Source organism: Pithys albifrons, chromosome 13, assembly GCF_047495875.1.
Source record: "Pithys albifrons albifrons isolate INPA30051 chromosome 13, PitAlb_v1, whole genome shotgun sequence".
In the NCBI taxonomy this organism is placed as follows: domain Eukaryota; kingdom Metazoa; phylum Chordata; class Aves; order Passeriformes; family Thamnophilidae; genus Pithys; species Pithys albifrons.
Window position 1 is genome coordinate 470,092 of NC_092470.1, and position 18,483 is coordinate 488,574.

Sequence of the window (18,483 nt, forward strand, 5' to 3'; positions counted from 1 at the left end):
AGCAGGGGAGGGGCCTCCTCCACGATAATCACACCACTCTTTATCAAATTTAAGAAAAGGAATTTTAATACAAGAAGGATAACTGCTATATATATATATATATATATACACAGACTAGTGCAACCCACTTCCCCAACACCACAAGAGAAAGAAAAAAAAACAAACAACAACAAAAAAACCCAGCAGGTTTTCCTCCGGGAGGAAAAGTTATACTTAAGTGTCCATGTCACAGCCCGGCTGGCTGCAGAGTGAGTTTCAGTCCCTTTCCAGCGAGACAGACGAGCAGTGGGCTTTCAGATGGACTCCGTCTCTTCCCCCTGTGTTCCCCATCCAAGAAGCAGAAAAGTACGAGCAACCAAAAGCAAATCCAAGGCAGGCAGCAGCAGCAGCAGCAGCGCGGCCCGAAAAAGCAGTCAGGGGGAGGCAGCAGCAGCGAGACAGCCAGGAAAGCCCCAGCAGTAACCAGCAGGGCAGCTGCCTCCTCGGAGCCCCCACTCCCGCGTTCCGCCAAGCCAAGACTGGGAAGAATATCCAAAAAAACCCCAAAAGAGACAAACCTGCCCCCACCCCAGCGATCAACAGTTAACTACTTCTTTTGTTAACTGCTGGCCTGGGCAGTTAAGTGGCAGGGGAGAGAATTTACATAATAATCCCAAACTACAACACAGAGTGAGCCCAAACAGGAGTTCTGGGTGGCAGAGGGAGTAGAGCTGTAGGGAGGATGTAGGTACAAGGATGCCAGTGTGTGGTTGCTGGGAAGGAGATGGAGAGGTTAATTTGGAGACCACATGAGAGAGTAAAGGGATAAAAAGTTAAAAAGTGAAACCAGTGTTTTCATGCAGGTGAATTGCATTTTTAATGCCTGTATAAAATACTGGATGTCTTGTTTCTTATAATGTTTTAATGAATATTGATTAGCTGTTCAAAAGTATAATATTTTTTGTTTTTCATTTATTTTAGATATGTGAATGGCCATGCAAAAAAGCATTATGAAGATGCACAGATTCCTATGACCAATCATAAGAAAACAGAAAAACAAGAGAAAGTTCAGCATACTGTGTGTATGGATTGCAGTAGTTACAGTACATACTGGTAAGGGCTAAACAGTGTAATTTGACAACGTTTTACATGCTACAAGGTGAAAACTTCAGGCTCTTGTGGAGCATTTTATTGCACATAGTTTTGAACATTCCATCTCTTGACTTCCAGACTGGTTGTGGCTGAACTCCCACATGTCAAATGGCTTAAACAGCAGAAACTTTTTGAAATAAGTGCTGTGTGATGTTTGGAGTTGCTTCTGTTTGCTTTGAGCTGTGTTGAGACCTAACCTTTTAATTGCAAAAGCTGTTCAGTTGTAGTTACTCCTTCCAATCAGGTTGGTGTGCTGTTGGGAGCTGCTCAGATGGCACATGCAGCTGTAGGTGTGTTACGCACAGAAGACAGGTTGAAGTAGCTTTGCGATGGGAATTTCCCTTTTATTTATGTTTTATTTCAATGACCAGCATTTTTATCTGCCTCTGTGTGCAAACATCAGAAAAGAAAAAGTTTTTCTAGGTGATTCATATGCACAGTTTACCAGCATTGGAACAGCTGTGGGAAGCTAATTTCACTTTCCCAGTTAGTCCAGGAAGCCACTGAGCTCTATCTTGTGGCTTTTTGTTTTGTTTGAAGTATGACCTGTCTTGTAGTCATTCTGAAGGTAATAATCTGTGGAGGAATTTTAGCAGGGTGTTTGAAGTCTTCATTGTATCTCATTATGACAAATACTATACCCAACGTGCTGAGGCTTGCTAAGTTCCACCAGCCAGTCCCAGCCTCTGCTGACCCAGTGTGGGCACTGGAACTGCTGGCAGCAAACTGGGGGCTGTGGGCTCTGCTGCCACCAGCTGTGCCAGTGAGGAGCAGGTGGCCATGCACTGGGGAGGGCACTGGTGCTCACAGCATATTTGAGGCAGCACAGAGGGGAGGCAGCTCAGTGTGTGTTGTCTCTCTGTTGCAGTCACAGTCATCTGGGGATGAAGTGGAACTAAATGGCAGGGCGGTGTGCCTTGGGGAGTTCCTGCTGTGAGCAATTCACTGCACATTATATATCTATATATATTTATGCTAATGTGGAGCTGAACAAGCTTCAGAAGCAGTTTATCTCTGCGTTCTTTTCGGGTATTTCAGTTTCTCCCACCTGACAATCAGAGAAAGATCCCTGTATTTGTTACACAATGAGCTGAGCTGTATGAGGGTGGAGCAGAAACATTCAGAGCAGCTTCTGCCCCTTTATTTCACACAGTGCTGTGGGGACTGTGGCAAACAGTGCCTGCCAGTTAAAGCAGGTGAATGAATTAGAGCTCCTGTGGAGAACGGATTTATAAATGCTGTGTGTCTACTTAGTGTGGACATCAGTGCAGAAGACAGGGCTATGTTTATGCAAGGATGTTTCTTTAAATTAAACTGTCGTGTAAAGATTAATATTTTATGCTAGCAGTGTGGGCTGCCTTAACTTGAAAATCCAGAAAATACCATCCTAAGACTTAATTGAATTTTACTTCTACTGCAGTAATAATGGAGATATTTTGTTGCAGTGCTGGCTTTTGTATTTTTTTTCGCAGTTTAGTTTACTGTACAGAGTTGAGTAGAATACTCTTGTTCCACTTCTATCCTGTGGATCCCAAGTTGCTGTCCCTCAGCTTGCATGATGATATTAGAGATGAGACCTGGATGGGCTCTTTTTAAGAAGGTGGCATTTGATCCTGTGCTTTTCTTTGGCCATGTCATAAACTGACATGCAGTCACAAAAGCACAGTCCAGGGTTTGCCTTAACCATTCTTATCAGTCCAAGGGGAAGAGACATGACATGAGTATTGAAACCACCATGGTTTATTCAGTTTTCATTTCTAGTTCATATGCAGTCTTGCTGTAAACAAAAACCAGATCCAGCAGTCTGCTGAAATTGCATTTCAGGTGCAAGTCTAGATGTGCATGTTTTCTTTTATGTAATGACAAGCTTTCAGGACAGCTTTGAAAAGAAAATGCTGCAATTCTGGTGGGGCAGTAGTTAATTTTTAGTATTTTTTAATCTGAGATGAGGTTTTTACTGTATATATGGATTTGGTAGTATTTTGAAAATACAGGCATGTTTGAGGGACCACTAAGTGTTGGGCAGTTAGGGATTTACTTTCCAGAAGGTTCTGGTTGTTATTCTGTGTCCTCCTATTCACCTGCTTAGACTTCACAGTGGAAACGTTGAGGGAATGTTAATATTTTATTCATTATTACAGTATACCTCTCTTGATTCTTTGGCCCCTTTTGAGACAGAGTGCAATACTAAACCCTCAGATTAAATTACATTTGAGACCTTCACTGTTGAGACAAAGGGAGTCCTGAATCCCGCTTTTTGGAGGTAACCAGCCTTTCAGTTAGTTGTAAAGTACTAAACACAGAGTTGACAGAAGTACAGATCTTTTTTGTCTTCAGACTCTCATGTAAGACTTTCTCCTGCTGGGTTAGTGGGGTTTTGTGCCTGAGAGGTAAAGTGATAGTGTAAGAGCCCTGCTCTCCGGAAAGAGCACTCTTGGAAATTTGTTTTCTCCGTGCAACTGCACAGACAGTTGTCACAGCAGAAGAAAGGCTGGCCTGTTTGTATATTTGCATAATGTATTTCCTGCATTCATTTAATCTCAGACACAGTTTGCAGGTCAGATTTCTTCCCCATTAGTCTCCTTGTGTGTTCCTGGCTGGTGTAAAAATAAACTACTGTCAGGAAAACTCTTCTCTGCTCTTCCTTTTTGTGGTGGTGTTTCTATCTAAAAACCAAAACAGACTTACTGTGCTGGTACATGAGCATCGAAAAATGAGTTTACTCAGTAGAATTTTGCATTCTACAGTCAGTGAAAATTAAAGACAGTAAAAAGCCTTTTGTGCAGACAGTAAAACTTGAGTTCTTATTTTACTCTTAAGAAAGTGTTAATGCAACTAGGGAAACTTGATTTTTCTTAGTTTTCCTGTCCTGTAATTCTTCCAGTCCAGTCAGGGCTTTTAGACACAGCCTGAAGTTGTGCCCCCCCTGCCAGGGCCGGCACTGGGCATTGGTCTTCCCAGAGCAGTGCACACATTCCCTGGCTTGCTGCCATTGGAGAAGCACTGGGGCCAGAGGAGACCTTGGAGGTAGCAGAAGTACTAAAAATAGAGCGTGTGGGGAGGAAAATACTGTGCTAAGCCATACAAGGGACCCTCTGCAAGGCAGAGAATGTGTTCTGTACCATTGCTGTTAAAGCATATTGTGCAGCTGTTGTGTGCAAAAAGGTGTTCTGTTAATTTGTGATAATGCTGAGGGATCAATTAAACATCTGTTTTGAATGGCATATTCACATATAGGATGTCATTTCTCAGCAATTTGCTTCTAAGGTTTGTGGGCTTAGCAAATTAAGTTACTAAAATATAAACTGCTACTTACTCTGTTTACTTGGTTTATCCAGAATAGACTGGTGGCAGTGCTGCTATTTCAGGTGGTAGTGCTGAGTTCTCAGTGTTGCAAGAGAGGTGGTTTAAGTAACCTGCCCATTAAAAAGAGAAATAGAAGAAGCTTGTCTTGATTTTAAGTGAATCTTCCAATTACTTTTCCACTGTTAGAAGGACCCTAATATTTATTGATATGTTTGATTTTATTCTTCCATCTTGGGGAAGGTGCTAAACTAACATGTGAAAATAAGGTTAATGTGATCTTTAGGGCATGGGACCAAGTAAGTATTAAATCATCTTTCAGCAGTAAGTTGTCATAGAGACTTTCAGTGAGCTTATTTCTGGCAGTAATTGTCTTAATTTCTAGATCTTGTGTAGATATCCACAACTGCTGGGTTCATTGTTGGATATCTTGAGAGTTGCATTAATGTCTCTCCTTAGAGGCAAAAATCAAAGAGATCCTGGACAGACTGGTCTTAGGGACTCTGTTCAGTGGGAGGAACTTTACTTTCTCAGCTCAGATCACAGAATATTCTGATGTGAAAGGAACCCACAAAGAGCATCAAGTCCAACCCTTGAGTGAATGGCCCATGGGGGGATCAGATGTACAACCTCTGTGTTATCAGCACCATGCTCTGACCAGCTGAGCTAACCTCAATTCTGTAGCTTCCTCAATAATTTAGTGTTTGAATCAACACCAGCAGTATTGCAGATTTATGCAACAAAAGAAGGTTGTGAATTCCAGTTGTGCCTGAAGTCAGAAGCTTCATTAAATCAGGAAGCAAGTGTGGATCTGCTCCAGCAGAGGAGTAACCCGAGGCTGGGAAGGTGGATTTTGCATTTGAGTTGCTCTGGTGCCAACCCAAGCCATTCTATGATTCTATGACAAGAGGGTCTACATTACTCTAGGACTTTTTATTCCCTCTTTTTGTGAGGGCAGAAAATACAAAGGATGTAAAATATAGCAAAGCAGCAGGAGTTGATGTTGTCTTGTAACAGTGTTCTTGTGACAGTTTTCTGTGCTGTTCTCTTACTACTTCAAATTAATGTGTTGCACTGGGGCTTTACATGTACTCAGGAAAACAGTGAAATAAGGTCTGGGTTTTTCTCTAAAAGACCCTCCTTTTAGAAATGCTCTGTAACCTTGGTCTTTGGGCACTGTCTGAGGTGTTACAGCCCCATGGTTTGAATATTAAATTATAATATGCATCTTTGCTTCTTGGGGAGCCTTTCTTTGGAAAGGTGAGTTGCTTGTAGAACATCACAGGATGTACTTTTGTAACCCTTGATTTGGTTTCACTTTACATTTGCTTTGAGGGATCAGCTTTGCTCTCTTTTTCAGCTCATTAACTTACTTTTGCATACTTAACCTGAAAAAGCTCAAAATATACCATAAGTTTGTTCGTAAGAGTTTCTGTATGTATGAAACCTAATGAGCCATTGATGTTTGTGGTTAAAGCAGGAGGTGGAAGTTGCCCCAGACTTCTGCCCCAGCTCTGGAAATCTCTTAGTTCTTCTTCCCTAGTCTTTTCTCCACAGTACAAACTGATGCATTGTGTGTGTATCTGTTCAGCGCCTCAGGTTTCAGTGATGGTTTAAAATGGTTTAAAAATTAATAAAGCCTTTGTATTCTGTTTACTGGATGTCAGTTGATCTTTTCTCATAAATCTTCTATGGATTGACTGCTGGTGCTGCTTTTGGTTACTCTGAGTTTGTGTTGAACTGGAATTCTTCCTTGAGACAGATTTCTGATTTCTAACAAAGAACCGAACTGGAGGAGAAAACATTAACTAAGGCAGTGCCTGTGCCCTCTGTGGCTGAGGGTGGTGCTCAGAGTGGAGGTGTTGTGCTCCCAGTTCCCCTCCTGATCTCTCCCTGCATCCCTTCAGTGCTCCCCACACAGATTGTGTGGTTTGACCCTCACTGAGGGGCTTTGCACCCTCTGATTGATGTTTTTCTTGCAGTTACCGCTGTGATGATTTTGTAGTCAATGATACCAAGCTGGGCCTGGTACAGAAGGTCAGAGAACACCTACAGAACCTGGAAAAGTAAGTACTTTGTTTGCACTGAGACTTCTTTGGGGGACTTGTAATACTGCATCACTTCAGTGATGTTTCTGTTTTATATCTGTATTTTGGTCCTTCTGTGTATGTGACACTGTATGTTTAAATAACCTTTTCATCACTGAGAATCAGGAGGTGCAGAACAAATGGATTTGATTGATCTCGTGTCTTGTTTGTTATACAGTAAATCTTGCAAAGCAGCGTATGACGAAACAGGAATTTGGGTATCAATTAACTTTCTTCCTACCTAGACAATAATTACTGTCTTTTTCCGTATAAATGGGAAAGATTTTTCAGAATAGAAATAGTTTTGTCAAAAAGACAGAGTAAGTTTTTTTAATCAGAGAAATTGAAGTGAAAATGTAGGTGGAAACAGTCTTCATATTAATTACCTGGTTTGGATTGCAAACAAAAAAATTAGGAAGGCTTATTAACTTGGAGTTGTACAGAAGAGACTTTTTTTTCTCTGCCTTTGTCTTGAGCTGTTGCACTGAAAAATACATCTTATTATCTGGGTGATGTAGGTGCTGCCAGTGCTAGAGAGCAAATAGTGTTTGCATAGTTTGTTTGAAAATCCTGAATAATGCTGAGGACAGTTCTGTATGTGTGCACTCAGTGCTTTCAAATCTATTTGAATGCCCAGAGCTCAAGGAGGATGTTGGGATATGTCTGAATCCTCCCTGAGTTCAGTGTCACTTACCTGGTAAGCAGTATTAATATTTTCATTATTCTCCATTGTCTTTTGAAGGCTTTCTCAGGTATATAATGACATGTAAAGATGTTAAAGCATAATGAGAAGTGCACGTAAGTGTTTTGGAAATGTCCAGGAGATCTGTCTTTGTGAAGGTGAATGATACTGTGGAGGCTTCCATTCTGTGTGTGACAGGTTTTGAATATTTGGAGGGTTTTCTAATTTAAAACAAAACCAACAACGAAAAAACACAACCCACCAAAAGAAAAACAATAAAACAAAACATTAAAAAATCCCACCCCAAAAATCCAGCCAAAACAAACTCATCCTGGAACAAGTTACGATGCTGCTATGAGATGACAGAGCTCAGCTGGTATAACTCAGGGGCCAGTAATCTCCAGTGATGTGCAAAAGCGTAGGTAACTGTTCTTGTAACTTAGTGTTACACAAATGCTATAACCTCCTGTGTTTTTATTTAAGAAAGAGAAGGCACTCCAGATATTTTGGATTTTTGATAACTTTGTCCTGATTTTTTTGAAGTTGCCTTTCTAAGAGCCTACATGATTCTTCTGGCAGAAGTATTTTATGGGAAATGCTGTATGTTGTGGTTTGGAATTATTATGTAAATTCTCTCCCCTGCCACTAACTGCCCATGTCAGCAGTTAACAAAAATAGTTAACTGCTGATCACTTGGGTGGGGGCAGGTTTGTCTCTTTTGTTCTCGGGGACTACACATGACTGGGAGTTGGGTGTGTGTGTGGGGTCGAGGAGAAGCCGGCTCGCTGCTGCTGCCTGCCCGGTACTGCTTCTGGCATCTTGCTGCTGCTGATGCCTGCCCCGGACTGATTCTGGCCTCTCGCTGCTGCTGCCTGCCCTGGGACTGCTTCTGGCTGCTCGTGTTTCTGCTTCTTGGACAAGGAACACAGGGGGAAGAGACAGAGTTCATCTGAGAGCTCACCACTCGTCTGTCTCGCTGGAGAGGGACTGGAAAATCACTCCGCAGCCAGCCAGGCTGTGACACTGACACTGCCCAAGTATAACTTTCTTCCCGGAGGAAAACCTGCTGGGTTTTGTTGTTGGTTTTTTTTCTCTCTCTTGTGGTGTTGGGGAAGCAGTTTGCACTAGTCTGTTTACAAATATATATATATATATATATATATATCCGTTAAGAACAGTTATCCCTCTTGTATTAAAATTCCTTTTCTTACATTTGATAAAGAGTGGTGTGATTATCATGGAGAAGGCCCCTCCCCTGCTTGTGGGTAAACATTTTGGTTTTTCCCCTCAAACCAAGACATATTTTTGGCGCCCAACGTTTGGGGCTTGTAAACAAAGAAGGATAACTCTTCTTGTGGCACCATGTGTGTATTGAGTTTAGGGTCCATCAGGACCATCCTGTATGATATATTGGCTTTTTGTTGGTACAAATTCATGCCAAAAGGAGCAGCAGGTTTAAGTCTTATCAACAAATCAATGAGTAAAACTCAAATAGCCGCAATTGTTATTGAGTTCTTACTCTGGATTTATGGTGCCATGAATTCGATGCCTTTGGGTGTCATGTGGGTGGTGTTCTCCAGGCTGTTTTTCTGCTGCAACCTAAGCTGCTACCTCTGGGGATTTAGTGATAATAGTACGGACCCTTGGGAAGGAACAAAGGGGAATCTCTTCTCCCAACCCTTTGTCTATTCCCCATTCAAGTCTGCTACAACAGCTTTGAGATGTTTAAATTCTCCCTGGATGCCAGAGATATCTTGCTCTTTATGGTTTTTCTGCAAGGTTGTATCCCTGCGGCCTGCAGTATGTTTGAAGGTAGGGCCAGGGTTTTTCGAGAACGCATTCAGAAGCCTAGCCACAGTGAAGGGGGAAAAGCAAGGGAGTAAAACCCCTGATGTCACAGTGAAGGGGGAAAAGGAAGAGAATAAAACCCCTGACGTCACAGTGAAGAGGGAGAAGGAAGAGGGTAAAACCTCTGATGTCACAGTGACGCAGGACGAGGCTAAACCAGGGAGACAGTCCAAGCCTATGGAAGTTGCCCCTATCCAGAAAAGGAAATATAAGACCAAACCAGACTGTCCAGTGGATGATGAGGGAGCCGCTGCACCTTCACAGCAAGCAGATCCAGAGCCTGAGATCATCACTGAGTCGTTGTCGTTTGATAACCTCCGTGGTTTGCGGAAAGACATTGCTCGACACCCGGGCGAGCCCATCCTGACTTGGTTGATCCGAGTTTGGGACCTTATGGTTGAAACCTTACAACTGGATGGTGCTGAAGCCAGGTTTTTGGGGGCTCTGGCCCAGGATGTGGCTATTGAACAGGTGTTTGTGAGGGTATCAAAGCCCCTTTTCACTCTGGGCACGACTTCTAATGAGTGTAAGAGAGAAGTTTGTTTATAGAGAAATCCTGCAGGAACATCACATTAAGAAGACTTGGAAGACGATGGAAGAAGGAATTTTACGTCTGAGGGAGATGGCAATGATGGAAGTGCTTTTTGGAAGGGGTGGGCAAACCAATAATGACCTTGACAAGGTCAGATGCACACCACATATGTAGTGGAACCTTTCACACTCGGGGCCAGCTGAATACACCGATTTCCTGGCATCCATGTGTAGGGAAGAGAACTAAGAAACGGTGGGCGCTGTAGCAAATAAGCTGTGGATATATGAAGGCATGACCCACAGCCCAATGCAGGCCCGTATTTCTGCTGTAGAGACATTGGTTGAGAGTCTCAAGACGCTGCCTGCAGAGGTAAAAGCGATCAGAGAGGAAATTAGGGAAAGTCTCCAAGTGGCACCAGTGCGAATGAGAACCTCTGAAGTCAGAGCCAGATACCCCCCAACCAGAGGAAATGGACAGACCTCACGAACCGAGATGTGGTACTTCCTGGCCAAACATGGAGAAGACATGGGACGGTGGGATGGGAAACCCACCCGTGCCCTTGCAGCCTGAGTACAAGAACTGAAGGAGAATGGAAGAAGGTCAGTGAGAGTAAGTGCAGTCCCAGTTTCCCATGGGCAAGAATCTGACCCACTGGAGGGCACCTCCCAGGTGTACTCATTGAGGAAAGGTTCCAACTGTTATGACCAAGACCAGTGTTACGGGGCCCTGCCTCTAGCCAGGTAGAGGCACGGGACAACCGTGTCTATTGGACTGTGTGGATTCAATGGCACTCAAGGCACATTAATGCCATCAGGACATGTGGGCTCAGAAACTATTTCTATTTCTGGGGTGACAGGGGGATCTCAAGAGTTGACTGTGCTAGAAGCTGAAGTGAGCTTGACAGGGAGAGATTGGCAGAAACACCCCATTGTGACTGGTCCAGCCGCCCCATGTATCCTGGGCATTGACTACCTCAGGAATGGATATTTTAAGGACCCAAAGGGACATATATGGGGTTTTGGAATAGCCACTGTACAGACAGAAGGGATTGAACAATTGAACTCATTGCCAGGTCTCTCAGAAAGTCCTTCTGCTGTCAGACTGTTGAAAGTTGAGGAACAGCAGGTGCCAGTTGCCACCACAACAGTGCACCGTCAGCAATACCGAACGAACCGCGATGCTGTGATTCCCATCCATAAGATGATCCGTGAACTGGAGAGCCAAGGGGTGGTCAGCAAAACCCACTCACCCTTCAACAGCCCCATCTGGCCTGTGCGTAAGTCTGATGGAGAATGGAGATTGACTGTGGACTATCGTGGCTTGAATGAAGTTACCCCACCGCTGAGTGCCGCTGTGCCGGACATGCTGGAGCTCCAGTATGAGCTGGAGTCCAAGGCAGCAAAGTGGTATGCCACTATTGACGTTGCTAATGCGTTCTTCTCCATTCCTCTGGCACCAGAGTGCAGGCCACAGTTTGCTTTTACCTGGAGGGGCGTGCAGTACACCTGGAACCAACTACCCCAGGGGTGGAAACACAGTCCCACCATCTGTCATGGACTGATCCAGACTGCACTGGAGAAGGGTGAGGCTCCAGAACACCTGCAATACATTGATGACATCATTGTGTGTGGGGACACAGCAGAAGAGGTTTTTCAGAAAGGAGAGAAAATCATCCAGATCCTTTTGTGAGCTGGCTTTGCCATCAAACTGAGTATGGTTAAAGGACCAGCCCAAGAGATCCAGTTCCTGGGAGTGAAGTGGCAGGATGGACGCCGTCAGATTTCAACATACGTCATCAATAAGATCACAGCATTGTCTCCACCTATCAGCAAAAAGGAAACACAAGCCTTCCTGGGTGCCATAGGGTTCTGAAGGATGCATATCCCAGGATACAGTCAGATCGTAAGCCCTCTCTACTTGGTAACCCGTAAGAAGAATGATTTCCACTGGGGCCCTGAGCAGCAACAAGCCTTTGACCAGATCAAGCATGAGATTGCTCAGGCTGTAGCGCTTGGACCAGTCAGAACAGGACCAGACATACAGAACATGCTCTACTCCGCTGCCGGGAATACTGGCCTGTCTTGGAGCCTTTGGCAGAAGATGCCTGGTGAGACTCGGGGCCAACCACTTGGAGATCCTAGCTGCCTATGAAGGAGTTCAAGCTGCCTCAAAGGTGATTGGCACAGAAGCACAGCTCTTTCTGGCACCCCGACTACCAGTGCTGAAGTGGATGTTGGCAGGACAGGCTGCCTCTACACATCATGCCACTGATGCTACCTGGAGCAAGTGGGTTGCCCTGATTATGCAGCGCGCCCGTATGGGAAAATCAAATCACCCTGGGATCCTGGAAATCATCACAAACTGGCCTGAAGGTGAAAATTTTGGTCTAGCAGATGAAGAGGAAGAGCAGGTGACACGTGCGGAAGAAGCTCCACCATACAATCAATTGCCAGAAGAAGAAATACGCTACGCCCTCTTCACCGATGGCTCCTGTCGCATTGTAGGGACTAATCGCAAATGGAAAGCAGCTGTATGGAGTCCCACCCGACAAGTTGCAGAAGTTACTGAAGGAGAAGGTGGGTCGAGTCAGTTTGCAGAGCTTAAAGCCATGCAGTTGGCCCTGGACATTGCTGAATGAGAGAAATGGCCAAAGCTTTACCTCTACACCGACTCATGGATGGTGGCCAATGCTCTCTGGGAATGATTACACCAATGGAAGAAAGCCAGTTGGAAACATAGAGAGAAACCCATCTGGGCTGCCGATATATGGCAAGAAATTGCCACCCGAGTAGAGAAGCTGATAGTGAGAGTCCGCCACGTAGACGCACACGTGCCCAAAAATCGGGCCAATGAGGAACATCTCAACAACCAACAGGCAGACCGAGCTGCACAAGTGAAAGTATCACAGACAGATCTGGACTGGCAGCACAAGGGAGAGCTGTTCTTGGCTCGATGGGCCCATGATGCCTCGGGCCATCAGGGCAGAGATGCCACTTATAAATGGGCACGAGACCGAGGGGTGCATTTAACCATGGACATTATCTCTCAGGTTATCCACGACTGCGAGACATGTGCTGCCATTAAGCAGGCTAAGAGAGTGAAGCCCCTGTGGTATGGTGGACGCTGGGATAAGTATAAGTACGGGGAGGCCTGGCAGGTTGACTACATCACACCGCCACAGACCCGCCAAGGCAAGCGCCATGTGCTCACCATGGTGGAAGCAACCACAGGGTGGTTGGAGACACACCCAGTGCCTCACGCCACTGCTCGGAACACCATCCTAGGCCTGGAAAAACAAGTGCTGTGGCGACATGGCACCCCAGAACGAATTGAGTCAGATAATGGAACTCATTTCAAAAACAGCTTAGTTGCTACCTGGGCGAGAGAGCATGGCATTGAGTGGGTGTATCATATCCCCTACCATGCACCAGCTGCCGGGAAAGTTGAACGGTGTAAGGGACTGTTGAAAACCACTTCGAAGGCGTTGGGTGGAGGGACTTTCAAACACTGGGATCAACACTTAGCAAAGGCTACATGGCTAGTCAACACTAGAGGCTCTGTCAATTGAGCCGGTCCTGCCCAATCAGAACCCCTTCACACTGCAGATGGAGATAAAGTCCCCGTAATACACCTGAGAGGTATGCCAGGGAAAACAGTCTGGATCAACCCTGCCTCAGGCAAAGCAAACCCATTCCTGGGGTTGTCTTTGCTCAAGGATCTGGTTCCACCTGGTGGGTGATGCAGGAAGATGGAGAGACACGATGTGTACCTCAAGGGGAACTTATCTCTGGGTAAACGACTCATATTACTGTATTTGTAAACGCTTAAATATTTGAAAGAAAATTTAAGTTTGATGTAGAGTATTGGCATGGAAGAGAATTTAGGGGTGGATAATGTTGTAGTTTTGGGATTATTATGTAAATTCTCTCCCCTGCCTCTAACTGCCCATGCCAGTAGTTAACAAAAAAAGTAGTTAACTGCTGATCACATGCGTGGGGGCAGGTTTGTCTCTTTTGTTCTCGGGGACTACACATGACTGGGAGTTGGGTGTGTGTGTGGGGTTGAGGAGAAGCCGGCTCACTGCTGCTGCCTGCCCCGGTACTGCTTCTGGCCTCTTGCTACTGCCTGTCCCAGGACTGCTTCTGGCTGCTCGTGTTTTCTGCTTCTTCGACAAGGAACACAGGGGGAAGAGACAGAGTTCATCTGAGAGCTCACCACTCGTCTGTCTCGCTGGAGAGGGACTGGAAACTCAGTCCGCAGCCAGCCGGGCTGTGACACTGACACTGCCCAAGTATAACTTTCCTCCCGGAGGAAAACCTGCTGGGTTTTGTTGTTGGTTTTTTTTCTCTCTCTTGTGGTGTTGGGGAAGCAGTTTGCACTAGTCTGTTTACATACATATATATATATATATATATATATATATATATATATATATCTCAGTTAAGAACAGTTGTCCTTCTTGTATTAAAATTCCTTTTTTCTTAAATTTGATAAAGAGTGGCGTGATTATTGTGGAGAAGGCCCCTCCCCTGCTTGTGGGTAAACATTTTTGTTTTTCCCCTCAAACCAAGACACTGTATTAATTATTTCTTTAATTAAGTAAAATGGTCAATATCTTAGATGACAAGTAGGCTGCTGCTAAGGCCACTCTTGGGGGCACAGTGGATAATGTGGTGCATCAGCCTGTTTTGAGCCTCAGAAGAGCATGTGTTGGGATTGGAAAGCTGTTTGCTGTCAGTGACAACTGAAGGCAGATGGAAGCACCCTGTTAACCATGAGGATGATTATCTGCTGTCCACACATAAGTTGGTTTATGCAAATAACCTCTTTTAATTCCTTTTCCCAACAGTTCAGCCTTTACATCAGACAGACATAGGAAAAGAAAACTATTGGAAAACTCATCTCTGAACAGCAAGTTATTAAAAGTAAATGTAAGTATGACAGATTCAATATAGAGAGTTTAAGTGGTTTTTAGAAACCTGGTGGGGCTTACAGTTGGCCTAGACTTGAACTACTTACACTCACCTGAATTCTGCTTGGGGCACTCTGTCTTTCTCATCTTCTGACCTCACACCAGCAAAGCCACTTCACACAAAAGGGTGTTTGATACTTTGCTGCATTTCTGTCCATCTGGACTAAGAGCTTCCCTGGGCTTGAGAAGGATTTCATTTTTATTTTCTTTCCCCCAAGTGCAGAAGGCAAATAAACAGGTACACTTTTTTGGGAGGAGGGGATAAGAGTAATTGCTAGGAAAAATACAAATTCTTAACAGTTTTGTAAAAGAGCTTAGTAAAAGCTGCTTTCAAAAGGAACTGTGGACTATTCTAAAAGCTTTTCTGCTCATTTCATCTTCCTCATTTTAACTTCAGATCTGCCAAATAGCACCAGGAGTGTGACTGGAAGTAAGAGGGTGGGGTGGGAGCAAAGCAAAGCAAACTCTGGAGGGGTTTAGTTACGTTAAAAAAGACACTACCTACACTCAGTTTTGGGTTCTCTGAATGTGCTGTCTCCGCTCCCTGTGCATTCCCAGTTCATGGAGATTGAGGAAGCCTGGCAGAAACAGCTGAGGTTTGTTTCTGGCTATGGCAGTGCCCAGCAGCATTGTCTGGAAAACTCCACACCAGTAAAAACTACTAAAGAAAATTCTAGGCAACATTTAGATGTGGAGAAGGCAGAATTAAAAAGCAGGAACTAAATGCTGCTTTTATTCTTCTTAGTCTGTGCTGTGTTCTCAGTTGTATTGGGCAGGAGTGAGACAAGAACATGCTAAGGACACTGGTGTTTGCACTGTGAGATACTGAAATTTAGTCTAGTTTTTAAATTGTATGAGAACAGTGAAGAATGCCCCAAAATTTGATGAATTGACAATGTGATATTTTGTAAACAATGGAGTGTGTCCGATTGTTGCAGATTTTAGAATCATAAATGCAACATTTTCCACTGTGCTCTTCTATCCTCTCGGCCCACCCTGAAGATGATTTGACAAAAAGCAAGCTCATCTGTGGGTGACATTGTTCTGGATTGTAAATGGTGTATATTTTGCTTCTCTTTATTCAACACATTGCTTTTTGTTTGCACAGTCTAGCTTGACTGTTTCTTTTCCAAATAAATGCTATTGTCTTGTCTTTTTAAAATCCTCCCAGACACCATAAAACCACACTGAGACTCAGTCTAGTGCTGGTGATGTAAAAACAACCTGAAGGCAGCCACAGTGTATGGGGATAGATGGATGAGGATTGGTGTTTTCATTTTCCAAAGGCACTGTGGGGAAATTGGAGTGTGAATATTGAACATAGACACACACAAATCCTTGGCAATAAGAGCCTGTGATTAACTTTGTGTTGTCCTGTTCTAGATTTATTTGTACAGGGGAAGGTGTAGTGTAGTTTTTTGTTGACAGGAGTGGATATGAAACAGTTTTCATGTCAAGATGGAACATTAAGGTAGTTTGAGCTGGTGAGGTGGTTGCTTTGTCTTTGAAACTGCACTGTGTGTAGTTGGTTACTGTTCAATGTGTGCTGATACAACAGTGATGCCTCTGTGGGGGGAAAGTGGGAGAAATCTCTCTTTAACTCAGTTGTTCTCCCCTCCAGGGAAGCAGCACTGCCCTGTGTGCCACAGGCCTTCGGAACCTGGGGAACACGTGTTTCATGAATGCCATCCTCCAGTCCCTCAGGTACCCCAGAGCTCTGTCCACGCCTGGCCCAGGGCTGCCTGCTGTGCACTGGGAGGTGAATCTGGCAAAGCACAGGCCAGAGGCATGGCTGGCTCTGCAGGAACAGGGGTGTGGGTAACACAGTGCTGTGTTCCTGTGAAACAGCATTCCAGAGGAAGCCTCTGAAGCACCTGCCATGGCCTCAGCACAACAGGGCACTGCCCTGCATTGCTGGGGCTGTTGAGATGTGTTCTGTTTATGGTCACTGTGGAAGCAGAGACAGTCTTTGAGGGTGGGGTTCCATGGAAGTGGGCAGGAGAACAGGTAGACTGAGCTGCTGGACTGCATTTCATTGCTGCCAGAACTATCTGCTCTACAGTTGGCCTTTTTCATTGCTGAATTTGCCTCCTTCACTGGGAGGCTGAGTTGGGCTGTAGCAGAGCTAACCAGTCTCCATTCTACTTTCCATCATTCATGGACGGGAGCTGAGGCACCATGTTCCATCACTGGGACTGTGGTGGCAGAGGTCAGGACAGAGAGGTGGTGCTAGACATGGAGTTAACCTCAGCAGTTCAGTCTGGGTTGTTAGGAAATGATGCTTCATCTGTCGTGGTATCTCTTAGTCAAAGCAGAGCCAAAATGTAATTAGCATGGGTAGCTGGCATGATGATATTTACTGCTCTGCTCAGTTACTTAGAGAAGATTTGCTGCAGTATTTCTTGTGTCTTGGACTGTTCTGATTGCCCTTCTCTATCACTGTACAAAGCTGTGTTCATGCATTTCAAAGAACAGGCTCCAGAATACATAACATTGTCTTTTTTCTCTGTTCTTCAAGGATTTCATTGATATTTCCTTTTCCCCAGTAACATTCAGCAGTTCTGCTGTTACTTCAAAGAGTTGCCTGCAGTGGAGCTGAGGAATGGGAAGACAGCAGGGCGGAGAACTTACCACACCAGGAGCCAGGGGGACAACAATGTGTAAGCTCTGTGTCCTTGTTGGGCTGAGCTGGGCAGGAAACTGCCTGGGCAGCACAACCACCCCACACTGCTGATGGTGCACAGTTCACAGGGAGCACAGGCACAAAAAATGGTTGTCTGTACACAGAAACTGGTGTCACTTGGAGTTGCAGGTGTGGTGCTGCAGGGAGGGCAGGCAGATACATCAGAGCACTGGAGTGGAACTGCACGTCAAGGAATGCTCAGAAGTGCTGGTTAGGTGTTCTCCAGACATTGTGCTGCTTAAGTCCAGCCAAAATAATGATCCTGGGGATGTGACTGCTACTACTACAACAAAATACTAGGAGTAGTTCACAGTCTGTGGTGTCCCAGAGCAAGTGTTAAAGGAATGATGTAAGCAAAGTGTGCACTAAAATGGCCAAAGGTGCATAGATTTCCAGGGGAGTCTTGAACATCTGAAATGCAGTTTTCCTAAGCTGTGTGTCTCTCCAATGTTTTGGGTAGGAATTTGGACATAAAATCTTGGAAGGTACTAGAAAGGGTATTTATTTACCCAGTCATTACAGTCTTAACCAAGCTAATGTCTGATACCTGTACCATTGAGTGAGTAAATCTGTAAGGGCTGCAACACAAACCCACATTAAACAACAGCTTTTGCTTTTTTTCCAGTTCACTGGTGGAAGAATTCAGAAAGACACTCTGTGCTCTATGGCAGGGAAGCCAAACTGCATTCAGTCCAGAGTCTTTATTTTACGTCGTTTGGAAAATAATGCCAAATTTTAGGTAAGTTTCGTACAAACAACAAATGAACTACACCCATATTCTTGATTGCAAACTTGCATTGCTGGTGTCCTTCTCTAAGACGGGCTGCATGTGTAGGATGCACTCTGTGCAGCTTTCCATATGCTTACAAATATGCTTTGACAAGGATATTTGCTTTGATCACAGTTTTCTGTCCCATCAGTAACGCTTGCTGTTTCTCCTGCCCTTCTATCACATGCTACATGTAGCAGTGTCAGAGAGGACAAACACCTCGAATAAGAAATAGTAGCAGTTGTACCTTTGAGCCAGTGCTCCAAAGGATGAAAGAATTGAGATAATGACTGGTAGGTAAGTGCCAGGTGCAGGATATTGACAGAACGCAGCTTGGCTGCAATAAAAAAGTGTTGCTAAAAAAGATACAGCACCTCCAGGCCCAACTGCAAACATACTGGCTAAAACTTCCTTGATTCTCTCAAAATAGTCACCAGCTGGATGTGAAATGAGGGCTATAAGAGAAGAATCTGTTG

At 44.6% G+C, this 18,483-nt stretch overlaps 1 protein-coding gene across 5 annotated transcripts in view; it reads left to right on the forward strand.

Moving 5' to 3' along the window:
* Window positions 1-18,483, forward strand: part of USP3 (ubiquitin specific peptidase 3) — a 48,416-nt gene that overhangs the window by 17,705 nt on the left and 12,228 nt on the right. For all 5 annotated transcript variants that reach the window (XM_071568813.1, XM_071568816.1, XM_071568815.1 and 2 more), the window contains exons 3-8: window positions 961-1,092; window positions 6,417-6,500; window positions 14,433-14,514; window positions 16,177-16,259; window positions 17,102-17,215; window positions 17,864-17,977. In XM_071568813.1, coding sequence (XP_071424914.1) covers window positions 961-1,092; window positions 6,417-6,500; window positions 14,433-14,514; window positions 16,177-16,259; window positions 17,102-17,215; window positions 17,864-17,977 — 609 coding nt within the window. The remainder of the gene's footprint in view (window positions 1-960; window positions 1,093-6,416; window positions 6,501-14,432; window positions 14,515-16,176; window positions 16,260-17,101; window positions 17,216-17,863; window positions 17,978-18,483) is intronic.